Source organism: Elephas maximus, chromosome 6 (genome assembly GCF_024166365.1).
Source record: "Elephas maximus indicus isolate mEleMax1 chromosome 6, mEleMax1 primary haplotype, whole genome shotgun sequence".
NCBI lineage: Eukaryota > Metazoa > Chordata > Mammalia > Proboscidea > Elephantidae > Elephas > Elephas maximus.
This window is the reverse complement of record NC_064824.1, coordinates 63,973,181-63,993,190: the sequence shown is the minus strand read 5'-3', so window position 1 is coordinate 63,993,190 and position 20,010 is coordinate 63,973,181. Positions and strand designations below refer to the sequence as shown.

The 20,010-nt window shown below is 37.3% G+C and overlaps 1 protein-coding gene across 1 annotated transcript in view; it reads left to right on the top strand.

The window, feature by feature from the left end:
- TTC21B (tetratricopeptide repeat domain 21B) overlaps nt 1-20,010 on the top strand; it is a 77,207-nt gene that overhangs the window by 29,281 nt on the left and 27,916 nt on the right. Inside the window, exons 14-22 of the mRNA XM_049887349.1 lie at nt 969-1,193; nt 5,731-5,969; nt 7,163-7,235; nt 7,829-7,939; nt 8,639-8,777; nt 11,894-12,000; nt 13,587-13,775; nt 14,927-15,037; nt 16,015-16,096. Of these exons, the coding sequence (XP_049743306.1) occupies nt 969-1,193; nt 5,731-5,969; nt 7,163-7,235; nt 7,829-7,939; nt 8,639-8,777; nt 11,894-12,000; nt 13,587-13,775; nt 14,927-15,037; nt 16,015-16,096 (1,276 nt within the window). The remainder of the gene's footprint in view (nt 1-968; nt 1,194-5,730; nt 5,970-7,162; nt 7,236-7,828; nt 7,940-8,638; nt 8,778-11,893; nt 12,001-13,586; nt 13,776-14,926; nt 15,038-16,014; nt 16,097-20,010) is intronic.

Sequence of the window (20,010 nt, the reverse complement as noted above, 5' to 3'; positions counted from 1 at the left end):
TCATGGAGAGGCTCTCCAGACATTTGCTTTGGTTGACAGAGTCTTGAGCCCTGTTACAGGAGAACCCTTGAATGAACTGGGGAATTGAAGCTTAGGCAAGATTTGCAGAAGGTATTGCCTGCTTCTTAGGATGGTAGTTCTCAAGACTGGTGGTGTATCCTAACTCCAGTGTCGGTACCTCACCCGAATGAATCCGAATATTTGAGGGAATGGTATGCGCATTAGTATTGACACACAGCTCCATAAATAAATGTGATGCTTAGCTAAGGTTGAGAAAAGCAGCTTTAGGAGGACTGCAGACTTCTTAAACTATAGATGGCTCCACCTCACCTCATGTCAAATAGTCTCCTTTCCTTTGACTTCTTTACCCTTGCTTATTTTGTGTCATTCTCTTAGAAAATGTCTGTGTGTCTTCAATATACTCTGTTGATAGCCAATATAAACACAAAAACATGATTTCTACATGTTTAGGAATAGTATAAAAAGGTAAAGCCAGTGTTTGATTAAAGTGTCCTGAAATTTTTAAACCTAAAAGTGAAAAAAATAAAGGAAAGCGAAAAAACAAAATTGTTTTTAGAAATCTAATAACTTTATATCGGTATTAGAAGTTCAAGAAATTCCTTTCCTGAAAATTCAAATAACTCTTGTGAATGTATTTGGTAATCTTCAAAATTTTGTTTTCATTTTCTCATACGTCATTGTAAACCAGACAAAGCAAACCCATCAAGTTGATTCTGACTCATAGTGACCCTAGCTAATCAACCTCTTCTGTCATCTAGGAATATCCTAGTTAGTGGCAGTTGCCCTGAATCTTACTTAATATGACAGATGATTCCAAATTTAATAAGAAGACAGATAAACCAATGTGTAAAATCATAGACTGTCCCCAAAGATCCTATTCATCTTAATGTTTGCTTGGATTGTACAGTATATGTTGATGTTCTAAATACTAAATACTCTTTTTTCAGGTGAGAGAATATCCTTTATATCATTTGGTAAAAGCTCAGTCACAAAAGAAAATGGGAGAAATAGCAGAAGCAGTTAAAACTCTCCATATGGCAATGAGTTTACCAGGAATGAGGAGAATTGGAGCTTCCTCAAAATCTAAATCCCGAAAAACTGAAATTGATGCAAGCCATCGTTTATCAATCTTCCTTGAGTTGGTAGAGGTTCACCGCTTAAATGGAGAACAGGTAGGTCAAATTTTAATTCAATGGCTTATATTTGAACTTTGCTAAAGTATATATAGTAGTAGAAGATGAAAAAGCTAAAATTATTCCCTTGACTAAGTGATAAAGTTTAGAAAATTTATTTCTCATTACTTTAAGCTAAAACATGTGCTTTCTGCAAACTTCTGAAAGTTAAATTGTGCCCTGGATGACTTTAAATATCAGTGTGACTACCTTGGCTACTATGAACAATACAATATTGTATAATTCTGTGAATTCTTAAAAGGAATACCACACATACGCACAGACACACACTTAAGCACACACATGTATTATTGGAATAAAATGAAAGCTCTAACCTGAAACTCTTAAGAGTTAGGAAAACAAAAGAAATACTTGATGAATACAGCTATGGTAAATTCATAGGAACATAACAAACCCAGATTAAGTTGTGTATACATGTGTATATACAGATAGAGAATGTGATTGTGAGAGAAGAGTTAAAACCTTGTGGAAAACAAGGAACCTAAACACATTTATGTCAGATTTTTAGTTTATAGCATTTGTTAATCAGTTATTTTCATATTTTAACGGAAATTGAGAAGGCCATCTTTCTGTATAGTTGTCAAATCCAGCAGAATTTCAATTTCATTAATAAATTAATACAAAATACATTTAATAAGTAGGCTCAGAGTACCATATATAATTGATTCCAAGGTGCACTTTTTTCCCCCACATTTTAACATATCTGGAGTCAGAATGTCTTAATAATATCTAAAGTTGAAATAAATCTTAAGATAAATGGCATTTTAGATTTGGAAATGATGTATAACAAAAATGCCATCACTTGTCTCTCTGTTTGTCATACTGTAGTGGCTTGTATGTTGCTGATGCTGGAAGCTATGTCACCTATATTTCAAATACCAGCAGGATCGCTCGTGGTGGACACGTTTCAGTGGAGCCTCCAGACTAAGGCAGACTAGGAAGAAGGTCCTGGCGATCTACTTCTAAAAAAATTGGCCAATGAAAACCTTACAAATAGCAGTGTAATATCGTCTAATATAGTACCAGAAGATGAGCCCCTCAGGTTGTAAGGCACTCAAAATATGACTGGGGAAGAGTTACCTTCTCAAAATAGAGTCGACCTTAATGGTATGGATGGAGTAAAACTTTTGGGACCTTCATTTTCTGATGTGGCATGACTCAAAATGAGAAGAAACAACTGCATACATTCATTAATAATCAGAACATGGAATGTACGAAGTATGAATCTAGGAAAATTGGAAGTCATCAAAAATGAAATGGATGGCAATAAAGATCAATATCTTAGGCATTAATGAGCTGAAATGAACTGGTATTGGCCATTTTGAATTGGACAATCCTATGGTCTGCTATACCGGGAATGACAGATTGAAGAATGACATCGCATTCACTGTCAAAAAGAACATTTCAGGGTCTGTTCTGAAGTGCGGCACTGCCACTGATAGGATATATCCCTGTGGCTATAAGGAAGACCAGTTAATCTATTATTCAAATTTACGAAACAACCACTGAGGCCAAAGATGAAGAAATTGAAGATTTTTACCAACTTCTGCAGTCTGAAATTGATCAAAGATGCAATCAAGATGCATTGATAATTACTGGTGATTGGAATGTGCAAGTTGGAAACAAGGATTGGTAGTTGAAAAATATGGCCTTGATGATAGAAATGGTGCTGGAGGTAGCATGATAGAATTTTGCAAGACCGATGACTTAGTCATTGCAGATACCTTTTTCCAGCAACATAAATGGCAGCTGTACATGTGGACCTCACCAGAATATATAGGAATCAAATCAACTACATCTGTGGAAAAAGATGTTGGAGAAGCTCAGTATCATCAGCCAGAACAGGGCCAGGGGCTGACTTTGGAACAGATCATCAGTTCATATGCAAGTTCAAGTTGAAGCTGAAGAAAAAACAAGTCCGTGAGAGCTAAAGCATGACTGTGAGTGTATCCTGCCTGAATTCAGGGACCATCTTAAGACTAGAATTGATGCATTGAACTCCAATGACCAAAGACCAAATGACTTGTGGGATGATATCAAGGATATCATACCTGAAGAAAGGAAAAGGTCATTAAAAAGACAGGAAAGAGACAATAGACCAAAATGGATGGCAGAATTGACTCTGAAACTTGCTCTTGACCGTAGAGTAGCTAAAGCGAACGGAAGAGATGATGAAGTACAAAGCTGAACAGAACACTTCAAAGGGTGACTTGAAAAGACAAAGTATTATGCTGAAATGTGTAAAGGCCTGGAGTTAGAAAACCAAAAGGGAAGAACACACTTTGGGTTCCTCAAGCTGTGAGTACTAAAGAAAAAATATAAGCCTCAAGTTTAATATTGAAGGGTTCTATAAACAAAATGTTGAACGATGCAGGAGGTATTAAAAGATGGAAGGAGTACACAGAGTCATTGTACCAAAAAGAATTGGTCAGTGTTCAGCCATTTCAAGAGGCAGCATAGAACCAATGCTAATGAAGAAAGAAGTCCAAGCTGCACTGAGGACGTTGGCAAAAAACAAGGCTCCAGGAATTGATGGAATACCAGTTTAGATGTTTCACCCTAGGGTTGCAATGCTGGAAGTGTTCACTCGTCTGTGTCAACAAATTTGGAAGACAGCTACCTGGCCAACCAACTGGAAGAGATCCATATTTGTGCCCATTCCAAAGAAAAATGATACAACAGAATGTGGAAATTATCAAGCATACCATTAATATCTCATGCAAGTAAAATTTTGCAGAAGATCATTCAAAAACATTTGCAGCAATACCTTGACAGAGAACTGCCAGAAATTCAAGATGGATTCAGAAGAGGACATGGAACAAGGGATGTCATTGCTGATGTCAGAGGAATCTTGTCTGAAAGCAGAGAATACCAGAAAGACATTTACCTGTGTTTTGTTGAGTATGCCATGCCAAGGCATTCAACTGTGTGGGTCATAACAAATTATGGATAACATTGCAAAGTGTGGGAATTCCAGAGCACTTAATTGTGCTCATGCGAAAGCTGTACATAGACCAAGAGGCAGTTATTTGAACAGAAAAACGGGATACTGTGTGGTTTAAAATGAGGAAAGGTGTGTGTCAGGGTCTTATCCTTCACTGTACTTATTCTATCTGTATGCTGAGCAAGTAATCCGAGAAGATGGACTATATGAAGAACACAGCATCAGGATGGGAGGAAGAGTCATTAACAACCTGCCATATGCAGATGACACAGCCTTGCTTGCTGAAAGCAAAGACGGACGTGAAGCACTTACTGATGATCCAAGACTACAGCCTTCAATGTGGGATTACCCCTCAACATGAAACAAAAATCCTCAGCTGGACCAATAAGCAACATCATGGTAAATGGAGAAAATATTAAAGTTGTCAAGGGTTTCATTTTACTTGGATCCACAATCAATGCCCATGGAAGCAACAGTCAAGAAATCAAACAACATACTACATTGGGCAAATTTGCTGCAAAAGACCTAAGTGTTTAAAAGCCAAGATGTCACTTTGAGGACTAAAGTGTACCTGAGCCAAGCCATGGTATTTTTAGTTGCCTCATTTTTCATATGCATGTGAAAGCTGGACTATAAGAAAGACTGAAGAAGAATCCATGTCTTTGAATAATGGTATTTGCAAATGTTTAATATACCATGGACTGCCAGAAGAACGAACAAATCTGTCTTAGAAGAAGTATGGACAGAATGCTCCTTTGAAGTGAAGGTGGCGAGACTTCATCTCGTGTAATTTGGACATGTTATCAAGAGGGACATGTTATCAAGAGGGACCTGTCCTTGGAGAAGGACATCATGCTTAGTAAAGTAGATGGTCGGGGAGAAAGAGGAAGACCTTCAACTGGATGGAATGAATCAGTGCCTGCAACAATGGGCTCAAACATAGCAGCGATTGTGAAGATGGCACAGGTCCGGGCAGTGTTTCATTCTGTTGCTCTGAGTCAGAACAGACTTGATTGCATCTAACAATAATAACCAAACGATTTTCTGGTGGCAGGAATAATTTATTTGATGAAGAACCAGTGGGTCTAGCGAGCTAATATGTACTAAAAGTACTAGATCCCATCAAGGGGAGCAGTGATGAACATGCCTAAGAATGTGGGCTTTGGAGTCCGGCTGCCTGAGTTAGACCACTAGTTCTGTCATTTGTTAACTTTTTAACTCTCAAAATCTCAATTTCTTTACCACAAGATGGGGGTAATGTTAACTACATTAGGGTTGTGAGAATTAAGTGGGCTAGTACAATTCCAGGTATAAAGGAAATACTTTGCAAATTATAGTAGCAATGACTCCTATGTAACAACTGTTTTTTGGCTAACAAATATTTATAGCCTCACCTGAAGTCAGCCTCTGGTTTTGATTTTTAATATTTGTACTTTTCAAAATTCTGTCCATTTGTTTTATTTATAACTATTCTAGTTTTTATTGTTAATTCTGTGTTACTAGAAAATCCCACTTCCTAGGGTAATTTATTGAATGTTTTGAAAAAACGATATTTTAATTTCATCTTTACAGCATGAAGCAGCAAAAGTTTTACAAGATGCCATCCATGAATTTTCTGGAACCTCGGAAGAATTGCGTGTTACTATTGCTAACGCAGACCTAGCTCTGGCCCAAGGAGATGTTGAGAGGGCCTTAAGCATGCTTCGAAATGTGACATCTGAACAGCCTTATTTTATAGAAGCCAAAGAAAAAATGGCAGATATTTATCTCAAGTACAGAAAAGAGAAAATGTTATATATCACTTGTTATAGGTAAATGGTTATTTTAGCTCGTTATATTCTGACATATTTTACCTCCTTACGTTAATTCCTGAATTTATTTTTTGTCTTTCTGTTAACTGCTTTACAGATACTTTACAAGTCTTCGGCTTCTGTGTTCTTGCTTCTTTCTCCTACCACCAACCAAATCACTCCAGCCAAGTTATTCACTCTTTGTAAAACATAATTATAATTATTTCAACCTGTGGTTTATTCTTAGTTCTCCTCATCAAATGTTATTTCTAAACCCCAAGTATCTTTGCTTCATCTTCCTTCTTGGGCTCGACTATATTATGTGAATACCAAGGTTCAGAAGGCTGCTCAGGTTCTTTGTAGATGCTGAGTGATTCAGCGCAGCTGAGCAGCACCCCAGCCCACGTGTAGATGAATGACTGGAGTTCCCGGATGACATTTTCTGTGATGTTTCCACAAGATCAACACTAACTGACATCTCTCTAATGATATGAAACTATTTTAAGACAGGGTTGGTTGGTTTTTGACACACTACCATGTAATCGTTAAAAACATATGTTTTTGTTTCAGGCAGGTCTGAAAACTTAGAGCTGAGACTTAAACTCAGCCTCATCTTTAAAATTGGAATATGATTGTCGTAAGAGTTTTTGGACCAATTAAATGAGATACTGCATGTGAAAGACTTAGTACTACATTATTATTTGAGTAGCTTTAGTATCTTGACCTGAGGAAGAGCTTTAGAAGTCTAAAATTTGCAGGTAAAAAACAAACAGCAAATACTAAGTAAAAGGCTTTCTGTTTTTTATGGTAACTCATTTTGGAATATGATCTATTACATGAATAATGAAGCTCAAAATGGAGGGACAATACATTTTTATTTCCCCTATTTTTTAGAACCTTCACTACCGTTTCATTTCAGTGTCAAAACTAGCGAAACATATTTCTGGATAATCAGAATTTGTATTTTTACAACCTGTACTCTGTTACCTTCATTTCAGAAAATGGAACTATAGCATGAAAAAAATATTAATCTTGCATAAACAACCTGTGGGTATGGGTATGAGTGAGATTTTTTTTATAATGTTATACTGTTAGATATGCAGAAGATGCTCTGAAAAGGCTATTGGTTGATTGAAATAAGTGAGTTTACCTTTATTGGTTTAGAAGAAAATACTTGTATTTAATGTACTAAGTAGAGTCGATCTGATTTCCAGAGAGGTTGCTGAGAGAATGCCCTGCCCTCGTTCCTTTCTTCTCCTTGGTGATGCGTACATGAATATCCAGGAGGTAAAGTTTCTGATGCTACTGAACTTAGAATATTTTTGAAAACTCCATGATTAGTGTGATTCGTATAACATTCTGTTAAAAGGAGTTTATTTTTTTATGTTTATTTAGTATTTGAAGATTCAGTCATCACAGTAAAAGAGAGGCAGCTTTCAATAAAAAAATTTCATTTTTTTTCTCAAGTTGAGATCCAGTAATTCAGCCATATGATTATATGAGATAGAGATGATACCAAAAGCATACTGGGAGTCTCTTTTAAACAGACGTTAGAGCTACTGGCTAAGATTTTTTTTTTTACTGGAAGCAGTCCTCTGACTATATCTGGCTTTTATAATAGCTGCTAGAAATTTAGAATCAAGTTGTCTGTGAAGACTAGGGCATGGTTAACATGGTTGGGGATTATGCTGTTGAGTTACACCACCCACCTTAGTCACTGTGACCTCTCTGAAATTGTTGAGGTTCCTGGACTTAAATATGTACCTAATTAGTCTTATTAGGTATGCCAAATGTAGAGCTTAATTGTGGAAATGTTGCCACTTAATGAGATCCAGTTAAGCTGTTTAATTATTGCTTATTCATGTGCCTGCCAATATTAGCCTGAAGAAGCCATAGTAGCGTATGAGCAAGCACTAAATCAGAACCCAAAAGATGGAACTTTGGCAAGCAAAATTGGGAAAGCCCTAGTCAAAACTCACAACTATTCAAAGGTAAGAAATTTATAGTTTGAAGTGTATGTACTGGATCAAATTTGTCAGACTTTTCTCTGTGAGAAGTCTTCAGCAAGAGTTTGCATCCTTGATCTTTGTAAACTCCAAATTTGTACACACAGACTTGAGTTTGTGTTAAAGTCTTTCTCAGTGTCTAATTCTTCATTGCTGCTTTTTGTGAAGACCGTTTGGACCCTGCAGTTTACTTTAGGCTTTATATTGCACCTAAATTCTTGGCACCAAACCAGTTACAATAATGTTGCTTTTCTTACATTTGTTTCATTATATGAGGAAGCTTAATAGATGTCCTTTCTGATGAAACAATTTTAGTAAGCCATGTGCTTTGGAAGTAATTTTTCCTAGTAGGAATAGTGGATTTTCCTTTAGCGTTATGTTTTTGCCCTGTTTCTGGTGACTTTTACATTCAGTGAGGCTCACTGACCTCTGTAACAAAACCTGTAAACTTGACTTTCCAAGCATTGTTCTTCAGCCAGTTATTGTAAGAAATGTTAGTTACCTTGTATGATAACTGATTCTCTAAGAAAAATGAGATACTTCACTGATAGTGCAGGTACATACCTAAAATTTTCTTAGTTTATTTCTAACTGTGTATATGCTTTAAGTCTAATGTATAAAATATCTATTCCTGAATGCCATTATCATTGCCTTTTTTTCCTAATTGAAATGGGTTTTGTTTAGGCCATCACTTACTATGAAGCTGCCCTGAAGAGTGGACAACAGAATTATCTTTGCTATGACCTGGCTGAACTTTTATTAAAATTGAAATGGTATGACAAAGCAGAAAAAGTTCTTCAACACGCTTTGGCTCATGAACCGGGTATGAAAGTCTTTCTGATTTGCAAAAAAGCATACCTGATAAAAGTGACTTACTTCTTTTTTATAGTATATAAATATACCTACTCCTCACTGAGAAGCCCTGGTGGCATAGTGGTTGAGAGCTCAGCTGCTAAGCGAAAGGTTGGCAGTTCAGATCCACCAGCCACTCCTTGGAAACCCTATGGGACAGCTCTACCCTGTCCTGTAGGGTCGCTATGAGTCTAAGCCCACTCGATGATGCGTAACAACTACTCCTCCTCAGTCAACTCTCGTAATCTATTTTGCACATTAGCGAGACAGCGGACACAGTGGCAATAGCCGTGGAATGTCCCGTTCCTCATGGAGGGTCTCCAGGTGGCATCTGGGAAGCTGGGCTGTGATGCCCGACACCGTCTGCTTCCTCCTCCTGGCGGGGGTGGGTACCACGACCAGCTGCAGCTTCCGTGGCCACAGCCCCTGGGCAGACACGCAGGCAGCACCTAGCCAGCCGGTACCTGTTCTGGGTTCCCAGGTCCTATGCAGCCTGAGACTCTGCTGGTTAAAATTTCTGTGGGGTGGGAAGAGAGGAAAGAAAGGCATCGGAGAGGATGTTTGGAAGAAATGAGTGTGAGTTTAATGACATCCTAAAACGAGCTGAACTGGACCTGAAGCCTCTGCCTTGGTGCACAGCCAGACTCTTAGCACCCTCGTAGGAAGCCCTGAAAGTTGGTGAATCACCAGGCCTGGAGGGCAGAGCAGGTTCTAGAATTGTCAATGCAGGGCTCACCAGGGTGGGAGTGGAGTCCCAGAGGCGGCTCCGCGAGGGAGGGAAGCTCTGACCCAGCAAAGGGGGGTGAAGTTGTTAAGCCGCGAGCTCTCTAGTCACACAGTCTGGCTTTATCCAGCTTTGTCTCCTCCAAGCTTCCTTCTCCAAAGACGAATAATCCGTAACTGGACTTATCACAATAATGAACGCATCAGTAAATCTTGGCTGTTACTGTTTCTATGATCATATTTTCAAATAAAATCAGTTAAATGAATAGTCTGAAAACAAGCAAAAAAGGTCTTCCATTCACAAAAAGTAGATTTTCTAATAGTGACCTGGTTCTTTGGAACCTACTCATGTCAGTAAGTGAGGAATTAGGTGTATGTATTTGTATTCTCAGTATTTTATATGCATGGATGTGTGGTTAGTTTTATATAATACATATATTTCATTTATCAGAATGTAAAATATATATTTGAAAATCTGTTACAGAAAGATACTTTGCAAAATGATGTAGAACAAACTTCCTTTAAATTACTACTACCTCTGGTATTTACACAAATAAACATTTTTAGTCTTTCCTTTTTTTTTTTAAAGACATGATTATTTAAAAAAAATAAAATAAAACACTATAAAAGAATAAATGTATGTCTGTTGTTCCTGCCATGAATTCCACTTGCCCTGTTCTCAAGCTGGTTCCGCAGAGGTAACTCTTTTTGTGTTTTGGTGTATCTGGTGTGTGTCTGTGTGTAAACATTAAAAAAAAAAAACAAGTGCTGTTGAGACGATTCCAACTCATAGCGACCCTATACGACAGAGTAGAACTGCCCCATAGAGTTTCCAAGGAGCACCTGGCGGATTTGAACTGCTGACCCTTTGGTTAGCAGCTGTAGCACTTAACCACTACACCACCAGTGTTGCCAATATGCATGATTTTCCTTTTCAAAATTTAATCGTTCTTCCTCTTCTGAAATTTTTTCTACATATACCATGTCCCAGATAGAGTTTGATATCATTATCTTCATTATCATTCGATATAATGTCATGCTAATATTCTATAAGTTGTTTAACTCTTCTCCCATTATTGGACATTTAGTTTGTTTTCCATTGCTTTGGTATTATAAACCATGCTTAAGTGAATATCCTTGTAACTCAGTGCTTGATATAAACTTGGTATTTTTTGAAAGCAAGGTCTTGAATCCAAGGGTATGCGTGTTTAAAATTTAATTGGATACTATCACGTTGCCTTCTTACAAGTTTGTACACATTTATGTATTTTAAGATCTTTATTTTAAAATAAACTTAGTACTTGTTCATCGCCAGAATTGAGAAGTTACATATTCAGAATCCTACTAGGGTTCACTATTTCCACTACTGTTGCCTTTGTCCAAGCTGCCATCGTCTCAGCTGAATTGCTGTAGTAGTCTCCTCATTGGTCTCCCTGCTTTCATCTTCCGCTCCCATGTCCCTGCCATAACCTTTCTCAATACAGCAGCAGTGTTGAGTGTTGAGCCTTTTAAACAATGTGAGTGATATCCTGTCACTACTCTGCTGAAGCTCTTCCTTGTCTCCCGTTTCCCTCAGTTAAGCCAGAGTCTTTGCAGTGGCTTAGGTGGCCCTTCACATCTGTGTTCTGTTGCTTCTCTGACCACTTCTTCCGCTACCAGCTCACCCACTCTGTTATGGCCTCTCTGTTGTTAAAATAAGTATAACAAATTCTCAGGTTGAGATTTTAAAGGAATAATGTATATAAACCACTTTTAACATAATTTGGCATGGACTTGGCACTCAATAAATAGAAGAAATTTATTTTTGTTAATTATTTAGGGTTCTTTTACTGCTCTTAGATCACAAAATAATAATATCAGATATTTAAATAGCCCTGTCTATCAGACTTTATTTTAAATGGTTTACATATGTTAACTTTTTTAATAACCTACACAACTCTTTGAGGTAGGTATTATCGTTTTCCCTATTTTAAAGGCGAAAGGCAGACACAGAAAGCTTAAGTACCTTCCTTAAAGTTAAATGGCTCGTGTGTGGTGAAACCTAGGTTTGAAACCAGCCTGAGTGGCATCCACATCAGTGTTCTTTCCCACTATGCTATACCGCTTATCAGCGTCTATTTTTTTAAAAAAGCAGTGTCTTTTTGATTGCATCTAGCAACAACTGCCCGTTGTTATTCTACCCTTTAAATTTTCTCCCAGCCAATTTTTATTCTAAATCTTATTTTTAATTTGGCCAGTCTTCATTTAACTTAAAATTTTAAATTTTATTTACTATTTTTCAACATTGTTTTCTCGAAAGAACGGTTTTCAAAATTATAGAAAAAATGTAAACATTTCTTTAAAATGTATCCCATTCTTTCACAGTAAGTGAACTGTCAGCTCTCATGGAGGATGGACGTTCTCAGGTTCTTTTAGCAAAAGTGTACAGTAAAATGGAAAGACCTGGCGATGCAGTCGCTTCCCTACAGCAGGTAGACGCTTCTGTGTGTGAGCGTGGCTGTGAGGCGGGAGACGTGGCGGGGGACTGTGCCACGTGAAAGGTCTCCTTGTTACTGTCTTACTGAGATAATATGCCATTCTGAGAGGCCTGGTAAAGTGTTTTGATGTGATTGTAGATTTCTTTCTCCTTTTAGTCTTATATAATTTTTGCTTCATTTATTTAGAAGCTGTATTATGAGCTGCATTCACATTTAGAATTTTGATATCTTACTGATTAATTAAAATCTTTATAATTATAAAATGGTCTTTATTTCTAGTAATACTTCTTGCTTTAAATTTTTCTTTGTCTGATATTAATATAGCTACTCCTGCCTTCTTTTGGTTAGTGTTTTCATGATATATGTATTTTTATCCTTTTACTTTCAACCTTTCTGTGTCCTTTCATTGAAGATCTTTCTTATGTAAGCACTACATAATTTTTTAAAAATTTATCTGTTCTAACAATTTTAATCTTTTTATTATAATATGTTTATATTTAATATAATTATAGATTATATTTGGGTTTTTATCTGCCATTTTACAATTTGTATTCAAATTTCCTATTCTTCTAAGTTATTTTATTAGTATCTTCCCAAGAGTGTAACAACTAAGTTAAACAGCCTGGTTAGTTTTATTGAGTTGGTATGTTTTCTTAGGGTGCTCCCCAGAAAGATTGTTGTTGTTGCTGTTAGGTGCTGTTGAGTCAATTCCGACTCACGGTGACCACACGTGATAGAAAAAAACTGCCTCATAGGGTTTCCTAGCCTGTAATCTTTACGAGAGCAGATCACCAGGTCTTTTTCCCGTGGAACCACTGGGTAGGTTAAAACTGCCAGCCTTTCAGTTAGCAATAGAGTGCTTAACTTTTGTGCCACCAGGGCTTCTCCCAGAAAGAGTGGGCTAATTCGTATGCCATCAACAATACATGCATGGACGTATTACCTGAAACTTGCCAGTATTAGATTTAATAATTGTTAAATACATGGTATTTCTTAATTAGTGTGATAAATATTAAATTTTTTATTTATTTAATTACAACATCTGAATATCTTTTCCAAATTTTTTTTTCATGGTTGCAGTTCCCTTTTAGTGAACTTCCTCTGTATTTTCTTGTAACAGTGGAAAAAGTCTAATTTTACAGCACCTCAGTCCTGATGGTGCAGTGGTTAAGTGCTTAGCTTCTAACTGAAAGGTTGGCAGTTCAAATCCACCAGCTCCTCTGTGGGAGAAAGATGTAGCAGGCTGCTTCCCTAAAGATTATAGCCTTGAAAACCCTGTGGGGCAGCTCTACCAGTTGTACTCTGTCCTATAGGTTCGCTATGAATCAGAATTGACTCGATGGCAGTGTTTTTTTTTTTTTTTTCCAGTTGGAAAGATGTGTGCGTGCTGGCTTGATGGAAACAAGTGCATGTTTGAGAGCTCAAAAAGCCACTTTCTTTCGATTAGGCTTTGTTAGATACAGGTTCAATAATACTTAAATAAATCTTAAGTAAAATCATGCCATGTGTGAGCTATTGAGACTTGTTTAATTTTTCTTTTTTTCCTTTCTCTTCCTTTTTGATCTTTATTTTTTTCCTAGGCTCGAGAATTACAGGCTCGAGTACTGAAACGTGTTCAGATGGAGCAGCCAGATGCAGTCCCTGCACAAAAACATTTAGCAGCTGAAATTTGTGCAGAGATTGCAAAACATTCTGTTGCTCAGAGAGACTATGAAAAAGCAATTAAGTTTTATAAAGAGGCTCTTGTTCATTGTGAAACAGATAATAAGGTCAGTACCTTTATAAAATTTTAAATACCTTTTATTCCAGATGTCAGCTCAATTCCCCGAATGTAAGATTCTCACCAGTTTATTTTTAAGGAATATTTGAAAAGAAATGTAACAGAAATGCAGTTTAAAAAATTAATATTGTTTTCAGAAAACCTTTAAAATACTTTATGGCCTGAATTGAAAATGCTAGGGTGTGAAAATTTTAAATTAAATCTGCAATCTCTTTGTTTTTTAATATTTATCTTGTGTTTTAATAGTCATTTTTAAACAATTTTTATTAATCCCACATAAATATATGGATCTAGATGATTCAAATTAGTTTATTAAACAACTATTGTACACCTCTGTATTTCAATTACTGTTAGGTGCTGAGGATTCAAAAGTGACTAGCTGGAATCTCTGATCCCAGGTGGCACAGTATGGGAATAGATTACAGACCATATTGATGTAAAAAAGTTATTTATATATTGGCTGATTATATACACTAAAATATTATTCTTTCGTATATCTTGATAGATGGTTATGTTTGTAAAGTATTCTAATAAATGGATAAATACTTAGATAAGTGATACAGAAGGAGAAGAACTAAAGATGACCATAGTCTAGAATTTAAAGCTTAAGATTGACCAGTTTTTAGTCAATACATCTCTTTCAGATATAAGATATAAATAATCTTTGGTAGAACATAACCAAGCAGGTACCTTTTTCAATGATGACAAAAAGAGTTAGAATCCCAGTTTTAAATCTGAAGCATACCTTAGATATTACCTGCTTCATGCTTTTTATTTTAGAAATGAGAAAACAGGTTCAGAAAGATAAAAATGACCCAGCCTCATCAAGAAGAAGCTGGGACTAGAATCCAATCTTCTGATTTTACAACCAGTATTCTTTTAACAATGTCTCATGTCTGCATTTCAAGCTAGTTAACCACCTGGTTTTCCTTTTACTTACTATTTTTGTTGTTGTTATTTTTTCACAGTATGAGAGAAAATAGAGATGGGCATGCCTTTTTACTTTTCCCACCTATAATACTTGATAATTTTAGCTTAATAACCTTTAGTTAACTAATGTTTCGTCTGTGTCCAGACATTTTCCCTGTTCACTTGTTATTCCAAATGGTTTCTGCATTAACCTTGCCTTTTTCTCTCTAGATAATGTTGGAATTGGCCCGATTATACCTGGCACAAGATGACCCTGATGCCTGCCTGCGACACTGTGCACTGCTTATCCAGAGTGACCAGGACAATGAAGCTGCTACCATGGTTAGTCCAAGAGATGTCAGTGCTATAAAGGCAGTTGTGCTCTCTGTTCCATATAGAAGTTTAAAACTTTACGTGATGGAGAGGCATGGCTAATGGTTGGCTTTTAGAATATTATCACATTTTTAACATTCGTATATTTTACCAATAAGAACCAGGAATTATTAGCATTATAAGGATGAAACAAACTCAGCACAGGCCTTTGTTTGCCTTTTGGGGCCTCGTTAAATTTTCTTTATGCCTGACGGGATAGCTGGTCAGGTCGAGTTCATGTGGTAGAGCTATAATTTTCTAAAGATCAGCTTTTAAGTACTTACTCAGACATGTTAGACCTATTTAAGAGTTTCAGTGGGGCTTTTGGATACAGAAAAAAAATTTCACTTGTCATTCTAGAAAGTGTGTTTTAAATAAAATTGAGTTCTAGCATTTCTTTCTTATTTTTACTTAGGTGGAGAGGCATTTGTTACCTTTTCAGATGGGTACGAATAACATTTTGTGAGGTTCATTCGAAGTTAGTATTACAACTGAAAAGAGAAATAAGTCTTTTTTTAAAAATACAAAATAAGAAAATCTCAGTAAATCTTGCTCATTTTAAATTCATTTGCAGTGTTTAGCATTCAAGAGTTTGTGTTTTTAATCTCAGTGTCAGTCTTAGCTAAGTCCAGCAAGGCATGTTTTTTATGATACCATGTAAGAGTGTGCAGTTCACTCAAATTCCTCTTTGTAAAACGACCGTTTCAGTCATATGTTTTGCTAAAAATACAGTTTGCAAGCAGTGTGATATGTATCACATCTTTGATTATCTTCGTTACACCGATCTCAGATCGAATCACCTCACGGTGTGCGTGAACTTCAACGTTTACAAAACCTTGCCCCACTTCATGTTTTTCATATATATTTTCATAGTGCTAAGTCCTCATAGGAAGATACGCCTTTAAAAATGTATGGCGATATTTTTAAAACCCACTTTGCCTTTATAGATGATGGCTGATCTCATGTTCAGAAAACAGGACTATGAACAAGCAGTGTTTCACTTACAGCAGCTTTTAGAACGCAAACCAGGTAAATATTCACTGTTTATATTTTTCTAATGTACTCAACCCCCTTTCTTCTTTGTTTGGCTGTTACACTCCTTGGAAAAAACCTAATCTTAGTTGGGGCCAACTGTCCGTTTACTGGACACCTGCACTTGAGCAGCTGAAATGGCTGTAAGGAAAATGACACTCTTGACCAATCTTACTATAAATTATGACCGTAAACCTCCAGTGGGCCCTCAGGAGTAGCCTGGCAATCCTGATTTCTCTAATGAATTCACACACTCCAACCGCTTTTCACACTTTCTTTCTCCTCTCTCCTCAACTTCCAATACCCTTTCCTTCTCAGCTAAAAACCTGGCCATTTACTTCACTGAGAAAATAGGAGCAACTGGAAGAGAACTTCTCCATCCTCCTGTCACAAAATCTACCTGGTCCCCAGCCTTTGCACCCTGAAAGTCTGCAATCCCATTTGCAACCAGCGTCTCCCCGTGCGCGCTGTATACGACTCGCTTACCTGGTGAGGGGCTTTGCTACTACAGTTATTCTCTCATTCCTGCTTCATTTTTTCCTTAATCATCATGCAGATGCTGTGATAGCTCCTCACTTTAAGTAAATCAGTCATTAAAAACTGGCTCTTAACTCTCCATCCCCTTCCAGTTACTGTTCCGTTCCTCTGTTCTCCTTACAGCAAACGTCCTCTGTAGAATTCCAATGAGTACTGCCTTCACTTTGCCTCTTCCACTCCAGGCAGGCTCTACCCTGTGCTCCAGGGAAGTTGCTTCTGCAGTGTGGCCAGTGACCTCCATGTTGCCAGATTTTTGGTTTCTAGCTCTGCTTACTTGGCCTGTCAACTTTATTTGACACAGTTTATTTTCCCCTTCCATCACGGAAGACTTTCTTCACTTGTCTTCTGGGATGCTAGACTCACCTGATTTTTCTTCTCCCCAGCTGCCCACTTTGTTTCAGACTCCTTTGCTAGATTTATCTTTTATGACCTCTAAAAACTGGAATGCTGTAGGCCTCAGTTCCTCCTCTTTTTATACATTCACCCCTAAGTGACTTTATCCAGGCTTTGTGTCCCATGAATATGCTGTTGTCAGCGAAGCTTAGACCTCCAGTCCTGATTCATACACAACACTACCTACTTGCATTTCCACTCAGAAGTCCAGGATCTCAGACTTACCGTATCCATAATAGAATGCTTGATCTTTTTATTCTCTCTTGCCTTTATGTGTCATCTCAGTAAACGGCACCGTCATTCACTCGTTTACTCAAACCCCAAACCTTAGTGTACCTTTGCTTCATCTTTCCCTCATACACCACATCCTACTGTCGACAAATCTTTGTTCACTCTGCCTACAGATATTATCTAGAATCCCATCACTTTTTTTCCCTTGCACTGTGAGCACCTGGTCTAAGCCATCGTCATCTTTCTCCTAGATTATTGTAACATTTCCCATAATTCATCTCTGCTTCTATTCCTTGCCTGTAGATCATTTGGAAATGCTTTCACCTGAAAGTAACAGAGACCCCCAAAGTCCCAGTGGCTTAAAAAGTTAGGGCTTTTAATTTTGTCTTATGTAAAATAAATCTAAACGTAGACCACAGGGATGGTGTGGAGATTCCACGGTACCATCAGAAAACTTGAGCACTTCTGTCTTTCTGCTTTACTATCATTAGCCTAACTTGCATTCTGGATACCACCTCACGGTCGAAGAAGACTGCTGTTTCTTTAGCCCCTGTGACCATATGCCAGGGCCTAGGTGGGGAAGATGGGGTAGAGGTGGGCAAAAGGGCATACCTCCCAGGTGAATCATCTCTTTTTCTTTAAAGAAAAAAAAAAAAAAAAGAAAATTTTTAGAAGCACCTATGTGCATGCAAAAGAGGGTGGCAAATGTCATTTTCTAGTTGAAAGTGTAGAATAAAAAGACAGTTCTGATTATAAAGAAGAAAGGGAAAGCACACGTTAAGTAGGCAACAGCCCAAGGAGCTTATACTGCCATGAGACTTTAATTTACTCTTCTCTCTTCCTGGCATATGTTCCTCCCACATTCATATGGTTGCTACTTCATTTCATTTAGTTCTCTGCTCCGTTGTCCCTTCCTTAGTCCCTGACCTTTCTATATAAAGTAACACCTCATAGTACTCCCCCTGTTATTTGTTGTTTATATCTATAAAAACAGTATCATACACACACACACACTTATAAAACCCTTGTAGAAAAAAAACCCAAGACTGTAAATAGTAGAACATAAGCATCAAGTGACCAGAAACTTTATCTTCACTGCTGTTTCCTGGACTTGGAACACTCTCTGATCAAGTTGGATAGAAAGAAATGTAGGAGGAGAAAAGGAAGGAGGGAGGGAGAACAGGGAAGGAGAAAAGAGGAGAAGGGAAGGGAAGGAGGGAGCTTTTCAAATTACTGATGAATATATGTCACTTATATGTATCCCTAAAAAGGGTTTGAAATTGCTGGGGAAGTACTAGAGCTATGTTCCTATTCTTCTCAATCCTAATGCCTTCATCTCAGGATGATACCACAGGCATCACAGCTGCCTGCTTTAGGGCACTGTGGACACAGGTGGCTTTACTTCAAGCAGTACAACTCAGAGAACCAGATGTCCTCTGTGTACTGTATTTACCGATGTTTTTAATAAAAAATACGTTTGAATATAGAGACTAGCACTTTCTACTCAGATATAAAATACCCCTAGTTAGGACAATGAAAAGAAAAAAATCCTGTTTTTATAGTAACATCAACATTTAAATTTTTTTTATTACATTTTTTAATTTTCTCCCAACTTCAGATTGCCTGAGGCCATTTCATTGTTGCCTGCCCATTCAGTTCCAGCTTATACATACAAAGATGTTATTTAAATGAGTGCCATTAATTGCCATCTTACTTCTTCTACTCGGAGTCCAAAATGAGGGCCTATTTCCCCACCCCACCTTGCCCAAACTTACTCTTCTTTTTTTAAATAATATTGAGTTTTTCGTGTAAGTTTAGATTCTCGTTTGACAATTTCCACACAGGTTGTTCAGTGACATTAGTTACATTTATCACAGTGTGTCAACATTCTCTTTAATCGTGTTCTATTTGTTTCCTTTGCAGTACTCTAGGTTTCCTGCCCCCTTGTCGTCTCATCTTTCCTTTTGAATAATTGCTCACTTTTTGGTCTCATACTGATGGCTTTTAAGTTGGGCAGCAATCTTACAGTTACTGTATTTTGTTTGCCACTCTGCTATTTCACCAAAAGGTGATCTCAGGGGATAGGCTTGGTTCTAGATTTATGGAGTGTCTCAGGGTGTTAGTCTCAAGGAGTCCTCTATTCTCTCCCAGTTTGTGTGACCTTTTTTTTTAAAATAACAATTTAAATTCTGCTTCACATTTTTCTCCCATTCTATCTGGGACCATCTATTGTGACCCCAGTCAAAACAGCCAGTGGTGGTAGCCGGGTACCATCTAATTCTTCTTGTCTCAGGGTAGATGAAGTTGTGGCTTGTGTAGACTTGTTTCTTCTGTGAGCTCCAAACCTGCTCTTAACTTTGCTCAGGCCTAAGTCATTTTTCTGTGCCATTTCTACCTTTAGTTCCAGACTATCCTTTTTCTTCTCTGAACTGCCATTTAAAGGTGATATAATATTTTCATTCTATCTCATGCTCTCGTTTCATGGCTTTTCCCTCTGAGTGAACGATTGAGACTGGTTTCTTAAAAAAGACATTTTTTCTTATATATATTTTTAAACCGATGCCAATATTGCCCTCACACATTATAGTTCATAAGATTTGAAGAAACCCTGGTATCTCACGCGAATTTTGTTTCTCCCATGTTTCTGTTACTTGGTATATACATTTTTTTTCAAATAGGCATTAGTAAAGTTTTCTTAGTAAACTGGCTACTTTGGACTGCCTGTCAACAAAATATAAATTATTTGTAAA